We start from the raw sequence: 12,660 nt of genomic DNA, 5'->3' as shown, positions 1-12,660 counted from the left end.
TTGGCTTCCAGCACTTAGTCTGTTCATAATCCTGTAGAGATTAATTCAGAAATGAACACATATCCCTCCATATTTAGTTGTGGGGTGTTTGTAGAACTGAGAATAAAACTCTAGAGCTGAGGAAAGAGAGAACCATCCTACACAATCTCCATTTTGCGCATATTGCAAGAAAAGCAGGCCTGGACACAAAAAAAGGAGGAGTGAAAATAGGAGGAAGGAATATCAACAATATAAGATATGCAGATGACACCACAGAACTAGCAGAAAATTTCAAAGACCTGAAACAACTACTAAGAAAATTCCAGGAAGAAAGTGCAAAGGCAGACTTGCTGTTGAACATAAAGATAACAAAAATAATGACCACAACGAACCTACACAAATTTGAATCAGACAATGATGAAATAGAAATAGTAAACGAACTCTCAAACGATATAAATGGAGACTGCAGCCAGGAAATCAGAATAAAATTAAGAATGGGAAGGGCAGCTATGAAAGAACTAGAGAAGATCCTAAAATGCAAGGATATACAACTGTGCACAAAAGTTAGAATTGTATTCCCTATTACCATGTACGGTTGTGAGAGCTGGACAGTTAAGAGGGAGGAGAGGAGGAAAATCAATTTATTTGAGATGTGGTGCTGGAGACAGCCAAAAAGACCAACAAATCGGTCCTGGAGCAGATCAAGCCAGAAATCTCCCTGGATTCCAAGATGACAAAACTCAGGTTGTCATACTTTGGACACATCATGACAAGGCATAAATCATTGGAAAAAACAATAATGTTAGGAAAGGTATCAGGAAATAGAAAGAGAGGGCCACATGTGAGGTAGAGGGACTCTATTAAAGAGATCACAAGTATGACTTTGCAGGAACTGGACAGAGCAGTGGAACAGAGGGGGTCTTGGAAATGTCTCATCAGCAGGTTCGCTATGGTATGAAATCAACTTGAGGGCAGCTAACAATCACAAAAACAAACAAATTCAATTGCAGGTACCACTTGCATCATTTATTATTTTTAAATCTTTCCAGCCATAGTTTGAAAAGTTAACTCCCCCCCCCCCCCACTGAAGTTAAAATTTCAGAGCCAGTGGCAGCTGCAAATAGCTTATATGTTGTAACAGCCTTGAAAGGGTCTCAAATTACAATCCTAGCTTCTGCGACTGACTCATTATTTAACCAGGAGTATACTGGAGGAACAAGGGCAGAAATAAAATTTAAAAAACCTGTCTATTCTTCTTCATGGGCTTATTTGACTGTCTGCATCCATCTTCTCTTTGAGTCTAACTCAAATAAAAACTTATATGTAAGACCGAGATGTTTGTCTGAACACATTATCTTGAAACCAGAGATTACCAGAAAGCATTCCCATTTTAATCATTTATTTTTGCCTAACTGACCACAGAATGGTATCATCCTTTATTACCCAGTATTGAATCATCGTCAGTTAGCTATTCAATTACTGACAGTGAAAGTACACTGATCAGACTCATTCTGGTTTCTGCTAGGCTCTACCATCTTGTTCTGATACACTAGTACCACACTATACAGTCACCCTTCCATATCCACAGATTCTGCCATGGATTCCACCATCCACAGCTTGAAAATACCCCCCCCCTAAAAAATTAAAAAGCAAAGCTTGACTTTGCCATTTAATATAAGGGACATCATTCTACTACCTTAATGTATATAATGGGATTTGAGCATCCACAGATTTTGATATCCACAGAAGTTCCAGGAACCAAACCCCAGCAGATACACTATAACTATCTGCTAGCTGGCTCCTACAATCAACCATTCTGACAAAAAATGTGGAATAATGCATCTTATTGTAAACACACTATTTCTATATTCATAGCTTTTCCATATGCACGATGAAAGCACAGCAGAGGGAATAGGATCATCAGAATATGTTCTTTCTCAGCGTTCATTCACATACAAATGTAAAAATGTTAATATCATCTAAGTAGGACCTGGCTCCATCTATTCACTTCATGTACTGCAAGGGTCTCTTGCCATTCTGGCCAGGGAATGATTCTATAATTGACCAGGAATTTTATTTTATTTATCAAAATAGTTCCCAGTCTACATCATTTAATTAGATGACAATCCTATACATATAATGTGTGTGTGTGTGTGCGTGCGTGCATGCGCTTCTATGCATGCACGTACACACACAATTAAAATTTTGTTGCTCAAGTCAGACCTGCATTATGCTGTGTAAGCAAACTACTTCTGCATACAACAGCCTCTGTTCTTACCCATCCTTGAACAAACAACCTGGCTTATATTTATATCAATTATGCTGACTGACTTCAGTACTCCAATGTGGATACAAACTTTCATGCCACAACAGAATGGAGTCTTGCCTACTGACCTGACTATTTTTAATTGCAGCTTTCAATCTAAATTATACACACATTAATACATATACCACATTGTCCAGTTAATTAAAAAATACATTAGCGTTCTACATACTCTTTGCAATGGTGTATTGATCTGCTTTTCAGGTTCCCAGAGTCTGTGGAATCTTGTTCCACTGATGAGTAGCAAGCAGTTACTTTGCTAAGATATGCCATTATCAACAGTTTCTAGAGAAGATTTAAACCATAACTAATGTCAGGTGCTTTGTTACTCTTTGGAAATCAACATTATAATATACAATTATTGGATTATTTATCTTTGATAGCCACATTTGTAGGACCATGATTCCCTTCTGTAAAACCATTTAAATACATCAATTCCTCCAATGTTATCTGTTACGCTTAAAATAAGAATTTTACATTAATGCATTTTGTTGGATTGCCAGCAGATGGCCCTACTGAAGACCTAATTTATGTATTTGCTGGATCAAACTATAGCTTCAACACACCATCACTAGGAAAAACTTGCCTTTCACAGAGAGACTTGATTAATAGAACAAACAGACCATGCAAAACTGGATTGGGTAAAGATTACTTCTGTAGCATTTACTTTAGAATTAGTTTTTTCTGCATTCAAATAATTTCAGCATCTCATCCATTTCTGAAAGCAGTCAGATGCTGAGCCATTTACTAGCATGCAGTGTGTACAGTTGTTCAGTCAGCTCAACATCCACCTAACTATTGTATTTCAATCCATTCTATATCATTTTGTGAACAAGATATAATGCAAAATTCCATGAATTGCTTAGCTGAAACCAACATATGTTCTGTCCACAGAACTCCCATGATCTACCAAACTAAATGTCACCATATGCACAGCCTGCTGTTCAGCTGTTATACCTAGCTGACATACCTACTTTCAGCCAGAGAAGGTCTGAAAAGATATGCCTCTGGCGTTCAAAGAGGCTTTATGAAAAACACTCTCTAATCACCAAACAGCTGTATTCATGAGAGCTGGGTATATAAACAAGTGGAGGATGCCAGGCCCATTGTCAGAGATTATCTGAGCTTCCTTGTGAAAGCACGCTTGATCCTGACCTCTCTTGTTTCCTGGATTGAAACCCTGCTCCTCGGATTGCTGGTTGCCTTGTCTCCCTGGACTTCTTGACCTTGGATTTGCCTACATGTCTCGTTACTCTCTGGAACCCTGGTCTTTGGATCTCTGAAAACACTCTTGGTTTGTGCTCCTGGAATCTCTTGCTTGCTTTGCTGGACTGCATTAAGTTTTGGACATTGTTTAGTGCTGTGTGTTGCTATCAGTCTTCTTGGCCGCTTTCCCAGAACATCGGCTTTCCCACTACATCACATATGCCTTACCAATATCCCTTAGATCTTCATACTCTTTGAGACCCATTCAACTTTCCTTCAACCTGTATCCCTTACTACCAGATCTTCTCTTTAAAAGGTGTCCAAAGCAAAACTTCCCTTTTTCTTATTCAGTGTACTCATTCTGATTCTCACTCCCTGGAAACAAAGAGGTTTTCTACAGAACAAATCAAATATAACAAGATGTAACATGATTCTTACCTCCAGGCTGTTCTGGTGCAGCAATGTTTTATACTGAAGAGACAACCGGGGGGGGGGGGGGGGGGGTTACAAACTGGCACTTTGTGCTGGTCTGTAGGTGGAGCCATGGCACAGCTCTGCATGTTGGACACCATGACTCTGCTCCCATCACGTCATGATGCCGTGCACCCTTCTGGATGGCACGTGGCATCATGGCGCAGCCCTGATGCTACATCTAGATGATTCAGCACCTAAAGGATGTCACACACAATTATGACGCCCTTTACAGGGTGCAAAAGGGACCCAGTTTTTCCAGGACCTTTTTGTGCTCTCTGGAGCCCGGATTGGTGCTGCACTATGCAGTTGCTGTGGCACTGATCCAGCCACTAAAGGGGCAGCTAGATGCCACCCATTGTACAGCCCGAACATCTCTGATTTAAATTAATAAAAATTTAGAACATAATAGAGGTTGATAGACTAAGTTCAGTGTGTGCGTGTATATGTACATACGTGTAATGCTACAAACTTGTCTCAGTGACAGCTGTATAGAGGACACATTAGCAGGGAATTACGACAAAGCAATAAAATGTTGTGAAAAATTAAAATAAGTGGTCTGATACTTTTATCACTTTTACTGCCATTGCTTAGTGCTATGGAATTCTAGCAATCGTAGTTTTGTAAGACATTTAGCCTTCCCTATCAAAAAGCTCTGGTGCCACAACAAACCATAAATCCCAGAATTTATGGCATTGAGCCATGGAGTTAAAGTGGCGTCAAAGTGCATTATTTCTGTAGTATGGATGTAGCCTGAATTGCAAAATAATCAGCAAGATTACCAAATAAATGTGCTCAAGATGAGGATTTCACTCTCAGTAGTTTGATTTTGTTTATTATACAAATGGACCAAAAATACATCCATTGGGATAAAGCCTACTGTTAAGGCACGAACTGGCAGAGTAATGAAGATAAAGAAAGAAAATATAAAGTGTCTGCCCACTTAGTCTAATTCAATTATAGTGCACTGTAGTACCACTCAAGAGTAGGTGTCCACCATTCAATAAGTCATCTTAATTTATTACATTTCAGAAAACTATGGAAGTGTGGAAAATCACATTATATTTTCCTGGCAGGCATTCAATGGGAAGTGACTCTAAAGAAGTCAGCTGGATACTACAATAATACAATGAGTATTTTATTATTAAATTAAAGGCATTCCTATAATTCTTGAAGCAGGTCTTCAGAGCACTTAGGATTGTCAACATTATAATTCATATGGTCTGCAGTTTTTTTAAAAATGAAAAGCAAGCAGTGAAACTTCAAAAATTCGCAGTTGTTCTTCAAACACTTATTTCAGTAAAATCAATACTTCTTTCAGCTGAGTTTAGAAATGTTGTGTATAGCATTAATTATATTTTAAGTGAGTTTTAAAATATTAAGTTCAGTGGAGCTGGACCATAGGTACATTGCTTTCAATAGTTATTGTTAATCTGGACTGTTGAAGGTAAAAGAGGCCACATACCCTTTTAGTATATGCTTGACACAGCATTCAGTATTAACTAACTTACTTCGAGAAAGATTCTCCAGGGCTTTTCCCAGCTTCTTACTTTCTTGAAGAATATGATTTAATTCATCAAAATCACGATGCTCTGATTTTGACCTCCAGTCCCATTTGGGATTTTCTATTGATCCTGGCACTGAAAAAAAAAGTAAAACACGACTTTTATGCCATGTTATCAAAATCTATAACAGCTTATATCAAAGACATAATACAGTGGATCCTTGTTATACACTGGGGTTTGGTTCCAAGATTCCCCGTGTATAACAAAATCCGTGTATGCTCAAGTCCCATTAAGTATAATGACATAGCAAAATGGCGTCCCTAATAAAAAATGGAACATCAAGGTAAATTTATACTTTTTTGGAACATTTTCAAACCGTGTATGCTTAAATCAGTGTATAAAAAATCCGTGTATAAGAAGGGCCGACTGTAATCCCAAGTCTACTGAAGTCTTACTGCTCCTTCACACTTTTGCTTGATCAATATTTTATAGTATTAAAAAAATCAAACTCCTAGCTTAATTTCAGCTTTATGAACTGGACATCTTGAAAACTTGAATCATGTGGCGAGATTTGTCAAGATCCTTCCCAGAATGTCTGTCAACATCACCACTACAGATATGTTTTATGCCAGGTTCAGTATTTTTGGGAGATAGTGGCTCATCAGAATCATAACCAATACCTTCATAAGTGAGACCTGCAGCAAAATGCAGTAATATGAAATGCTTTTTCTTTAAGGATACTCCATTCCTCATTCACTTTCTCTCAGTTTTCCACATATATACCCACTGCAGACACTCATAATTTTCTTACCACTAAATAAGATTTCCATGTGACTGTCTGGGGTTTGTTGGGGTATGGATGCCCCAAAATATATTAAATGTGTGCATGCACTATTAATTACACTGGCAATATAAAGCTGTTTAGTTACTATTGTAATATCGAGATGCAACACTACTGGCTATCTATGGGGACTATTTTTTCTGCTCAGCATTCACTTGAATCAGGCCTCTTTCTGAAGCACAAAGAAACATAAAAAGCTCTCCACCATGTAAGACAAGCCAATGCAGTGGCTTCTTCCCACATATAGTGATATAGTGGCTTCTTCCCACTATATAGTGATATAGTGAAAATGAGACATGGCTCTTATACCTTTAATACCTCTGTGTAAGAGGAAATTTCAGAAGGGCTAGCTTTGCTATACAAACTACACCTGCAGAAATGTCCTCTTCCACACAAATAGTGTACAGGAGCTCTGTCCTCTTGTTCATGTGGTAACCCTATACCCATGACAGAATTTGCCCTCTGGAAACAGGGTCTTAGCGTTTAATGTAGCACCCTTGTTACCAAAGGGACAGAAAAGTCCAGCCTCTGAAATCCAGTATTTTAATTGTATTTTTCATCTACACATACAAGAATAATTTCATCAATAAAAATGGTACTAGTTCTACAACTTATCACTGTTATCAATATAATAATTACTTATGAATGGTTCAGGCTATTTACTACTACTTACTAATACTCATGACTTTCTCTGGGTCTTATATTCAACCACTTATTAAAATCAGTATGGAAGCTTTAGAATTCCCCTATAATATTACCTGAATTAGCATTATCTCTTATTCCAGAAATGGATAATACATGGATTGCTAAGCAAATACCATATATACTCAACTATAAGTCGACCTCATCTTTAAGTCGAGGGCAGGTTTTAGGGCCAAAATTATGGATTTTAAAATGACCTGTGGATAAGTTGAGGGTAAAATGTAGGGGCATATAACAAAAGATCTAAAAGATGAAGCAGTGGAAAACAATGCCAAATAACTTTCAAAATTCCAGTAGGCGTAGCTGTTTGTGCTCACACTAAAGGCTGTATGGATGAGAGAGCAGAGGAAGATTGCACACTTGCCTTTTACCAGGGGATAGTTCCTGTTTTTTTTAATAAGAGTTAAAGTATAATACATACATTGACCCATGGATAAGTCGACTAAAGTTTTTTGGGTCAAGTTATTGATTTATATTTCTAGACTTATACATTAGTATATACAGTAACTACAATGCACAAGATTTGCTATGGTTTATGCACGAAGTTACTTTAGCTTTTGCTCATTTTCTAATAACAATTGCTTGACTTGTGTAACAAAAATGTTCTTGCTCATTTTCCTGCTTCTGCTTTTTTTCCATATTGCACACAGTTCCTTGAAAGTGCTGCTTGTTTTGTCACCTAGCACATAAAAGTGGAAAATTAGCACATCTGTTTCACAAAGTAGAGTCAAAAGAAAGTCACAAGGAGAAGAAAATAACAGTACTGTTAAGAATCTGAACAGTACTCTATTTTTTTTACTTTTAACACAACATAACACATGTTTCATCACCTGGATGCGCTGAAAGGGAGGCAGTTGTGTGTACTAAGGATGTAAAGAATATTTGAATATATATATAAGAGTACAGGAAACAAAAGAAATAACACAAATATGAGACTTGTGTATATTTTTAAGAAATTATTGAAACCATAACATCTCTAAAAAGTAATCTATAACAAACTATCTTTTAGCCAAGAATCCTTGAGATTCACACATCTTTAAGAACAAAGATAATCTCCATTTAGATGTTTTTCAGCCTTTACAAACCACAAAATGGAAGAACTCACTCAGTTTCTTAAGTTTCTTACATGATTTCGATTCTGGTGATGGAGGAGAAATGTTGGATACAGCAAGGTCACTCTTTGACTTTTTAGGCTTCTTTGCATTTGTCTGCCAGGGTTTATCATAGCTTCTCAAATCCCTTCTTGTTCCCTTGTTTTCTGTGAAACAAAAATAATGTTGCATTTTCTTTTAAATGGTATATATTTCATTTTTTTCTCAGAGATTTTTTTTTTTACAAATTTTCTATGTAAAATAACCATAATAAAATTATAGAAACAGTATCAACCAACTGATGCACACTGTAGATATTATCAGGGTCTGATCAAAGAACAAAAGATCTCTCTATTATGAACAAGGGCTTAAATTCCATGTTTTGCTTTTCTTTTTTATTTCTCCTTTTGTGTGTGGGGGGGGGGGGGGCGGGGGGAGCTTCTCTTTTCCCCCAGAAAGACATAGCTTTGGGTGTTGATCAAAAGAGCCAATGTTGTACCAAACTGTATTTGCATAGTAGCATTTGGCTGGGCCAGCCTTACTATTAGACAGAATGAAGTAGCCACTCAGCAGCAGATGCTGGTGAGCAGTCAGGAGGACTGAGCTGCGATGAATGCCATTTGCCTTTCAATCTAGTTTAGTATTCCCTGGTATCAGTTTCAATGCAACATGCTCCCCAGTAACCAATGCTGGGATCAAACTCAACTACTAGTCATGTCCAGTTAACCAGAACTTTACTACTACTACAATAATAATAATAATAATAATAATAATAAATCAAAATTAACAACAACAATAAATGTTTCTGGGTGATTAGCATAAAGGTAAAGGTAAAGGTTTCCCCTCTGACTTGATTGTCAGTTCATGTCCAACCATAGGAGGTGGTGTTCATTTCATTACTATGCCAAGGGAGCCAGTGTTGTCAGAGACTCTGTGATCATATGGCCAGAATGACTGCACAAAACACTGTTACCTTCCCACTGAAGTGGTACCTGTTTATCTACTTGCACTTTTACATGCCTTCAAACTGCTAGATTGGCAGAACCTAGGACTAGTGAGGAGGAGAGCTCACTCTGTCATATGGCACTTGAGCTTCGAGCTGCTGACCTACTGATCTTGAGAGCATCAGCATCTCAACCGCTGAGCCACCCTGTCCCTCATGATTAGCATACACTTTAGAAAAAAATACACATATTTTAATTTAAAATAATATTGTAACATTGAGAAGTTCCTATTTCTCAATTTATAGTCCTATAACTATAACTAACAAAGTAACAGTGTTTGCAAAGCAGAGCATTGTCCCTTCAATATGTTTTTAAATAAAGCAGGAGATAAAACCTTGTGTACCACTGCAGCTTTCAACTAAGCATCATGTGACAGAATTCATCCAATCTCATCTGATTTTGGAAGCTAAGCAGTGTCAGGTCTGCTTGGATAAGAGACCACCATGGAACATCAGGTAGACCAAGATAAGAATCTTGCCTGAAATCCTGGACAGCTTCTGATGTAACTCAGAGGTGACAATACAGGATTTCATGAATCAGTGGTCCTGTTTAGCATAAACAGTTTCCTATTTTCAGCTACTGAAATCCTGTGAGTCTTTCAGTGAACAAACCTAGAATGCTTTAGTTTTCTCTGAGATTCAAGATAGAAAGCACATTTAGAAATAAATATATGGTAAAGGAATATAAGTCCAAGTCTCTAGTTTACATACCAATTATATAAATTGAAGGTAGGAAAGTATGGCCTATAGGCTACGCGAAGTCACCAGAACTGTGCCTCAGCTTCCCTCTTTAAAAAAGATTATTCCGGTCACGCTCTACCCCTTGGAGTGGACAGCAATTTTGCCAGATGTTTTGCCCTTAAAACTCTCTTACACCCAGAAGAGGGCTTTGTTTAATAAAGAAATAAAACTCAGCATTTGGTTTACTTGCTTGTAAAATACTTCTGACCCCTCTTATGTTATTCCCTTTGCATAAACAGGAGACTACTGAAATAAAGTTAGATTTATCCCAATACAGGATGCTTAAGAATATTAGACAAGGAAACCAGAAAGAAAACACCACACAACCATAAAATTAATGAGGTGACCTGAAGATACCATGCACATTCAGCTAATTTCCATTGAAAAATTATTATGCAGAGAAAATGTGATAAACAAACATACAAACCCTGAGTACCCTTAAGTAAATAATAAAATACAATAAACAAATAAACATTTTTGCATACAGTGCTAGCCCCAACTAGAACATCTCCATCAATTTAATAGGGTTTAGTAGTTTGGAATTCTAGTTCATGCTCATTTAATATTTTACACTATGCTATTATTACTTTGCTTACCTGAAGTTTCACTTTCCGCCCACAGAGCAGCAGATCCAGACAATGTCCTCTGAAGCTGGCTATGACCACCTTGTTTGGACTGAAGGTGGTCAATCAGAAATGGGATTGGATGCTCAGGAGTCTCTGTTATCAGCTTGGTCATCAATTCCTTAAAAAACACCATGTCAAAGAAGTATTAAGTACATATTCTAAACTCATATTGTATTGGTGAAAATAGAAAATGCAATAATAGTGGTCAGTAATCAGTGCTATTTTCATTGTTATTTCTTCTAATGCTTTTTTCATACAAACCTCAGAATTTCTAGCAAAATGACATGTCGCAAAAGGCAGCCAAATCTATTTTCCATGGAAAACTGGTCCAAGTCCCTATGATGGACCAGGAGTATGGACTGGAGCTCTGTAGAGCTAGTTTTCCTTCAAAATAAAAGCATCAAGTTTTGGTCCTTTGGCTGCAGTTCTGTGTATGTGTATGCAAAAATGAACCCCATGGAATTCAGTATGAATTGCTTTGTGCAGAAATGCTCTACATTGCACCCAACCCCCCCCCCCAAAAAAAACCCAATATACCCTAATTAAAGAATATTATGATTATAAAAATTTGAACAACTTTTAATGACAATTTTACACTACTACTTCTTTTAACAGAAATTTACCATATAGTAATTCTTCTGTCTTGGCTTGTTATAGTAAATGCCCCCCTAACAATGAGCTTAAGCTTCTATTCTTAGAGAGACCTGTATGCACAAAGTTAAATAGTTTTGGATTACAACTGCTAAGTTATGTCGATATTTTTGACCAAAGAGACATTGCTACATTGGATTCAGTAGCTCACTTTGTGGGACTGAAGATAATTTATGAGGATGTTTAATATACAGCAATATAAGTCCAAGTAATTGGGGTGGGTTGTTCTAGTTTTGTGAGCTTTAGAACACAGGCATATACACATGCAAGATAAATGGTAACAAGGAGAGTGGTCATTAATCTTTGCCACCTTCATTGTGCTTAAAGGAGCAAATAAAAACCAGTGTGACTGCTGTATTGATCTATAACTTGCAACTAATTTACTATTCCTCTCGAGATCCTATTTTCTACGTGGCTTGGAAATCAGACATATCATTGCCATTTATGTTCCTCCTCTGCTTTCTCACCTCTCCACAAAATCTAGTTTGGAGTCTCTTCCCCCCCCCCACACACACACACCCCCCAGATCAGATTTTGAGGCTACAGGGGGAACAGAAAAGAGAGAAGCTGCTCAATCTGTAGGAAGGGTTGGCTGGATACACATCAATAACACTCATGCATTGTAGCACATTGTCAGCTCTTACCAGTTTATTCTCCTATAATTATTCTCCTGCTCGGCAATCTAAATTCTAATTCATAGGGGTAGGGGTTGTCTTTTCCTTATTTTAGTATACAAAAGTACACTGGTAGCACAAAAAAGCATGGATTCCTGCAGGTACACACTGATTTATTTCTCCTGAAGATTAGTATGCAGGCATGAATCAATATATAAATAAAACTATACAATCTGGCAAGCACAGAGGGAGACGTGTGACAGAGAAATTCACTTTATAAGTTTAACTGGGAGATCAACGGCTCTGTCTCCTTTTCTCTCCCTGAGAAACTCTATCCTGCCACTGCAAAGAGAAATGGAATAATGGAACCTCCCCTTTTGGCACAAGTCAGGGACGTAGCCAGGATTTTGGGAAGGGGGGGTCCAGACTAAGTGCCACCATTATAATGGGGCTTGGGTATGGCAGCGCAGCAGCATGCACCATTCATTTTATTTAACGGAAGGGGGGCCCAGACCCCAAGAACACCCCCCCCCTTGGCTACGTCCCTGCACAAGTGATGGTCTGAACACAAATATGTTATTGAGTGTATTAGGAATCCTTGACAATTTTACCTCACTGTTGTAGAAGACAATGACCATTCCTCTGTAGTATAGGTATATCTCAGTTAGCAAAGTAGATGTGTTCTTGGGCCACGTTCTTGCACCACAAAACAGAAGGGTAGTTTAACATGTTTCAGCAAACTTTTTATGCAAAGCTAAACAATACACATGTGTGAAATGAAACAATTAAGTCAAGTAAGCCTTGCATAAGTACACAAAAATATTTTTAACCTTCTAAAAATCACTTGAAAACATATTTCAAAATGCATCAGGCAAACTCCTAGATCTGTGCTTAAAATGCTGGGGAG

At 37.6% G+C, this 12,660-nt stretch overlaps 1 protein-coding gene across 1 annotated transcript in view; it reads right to left on the bottom strand.

Moving 5' to 3' along the window:
* LOC149317401 (uncharacterized protein C8orf34 homolog) overlaps window positions 1-12,660 on the bottom strand; it is a 116,498-nt gene that overhangs the window by 81,918 nt on the left and 21,920 nt on the right. Inside the window, exons 2-4 of the mRNA XM_089517428.1 lie at window positions 10,459-10,606; window positions 8,133-8,285; window positions 5,491-5,619 (exon numbers count right to left, since the gene is read on the bottom strand). Coding sequence (XP_089373554.1) covers window positions 5,491-5,619; window positions 8,133-8,285; window positions 10,459-10,606 — 430 coding nt within the window. The remainder of the gene's footprint in view (window positions 1-5,490; window positions 5,620-8,132; window positions 8,286-10,458; window positions 10,607-12,660) is intronic.

Source organism: Sceloporus occidentalis, unplaced genomic scaffold, assembly GCF_023333645.1.
Source record: "Sceloporus occidentalis isolate IW3139 unplaced genomic scaffold, rSceOcc1.0.p SCAF_3, whole genome shotgun sequence".
NCBI lineage: Eukaryota > Metazoa > Chordata > Lepidosauria > Squamata > Phrynosomatidae > Sceloporus > Sceloporus occidentalis.
The sequence above is the reverse complement of the archived record's forward strand: the minus strand, read 5'-3'. Positions and strand labels throughout refer to the sequence as shown.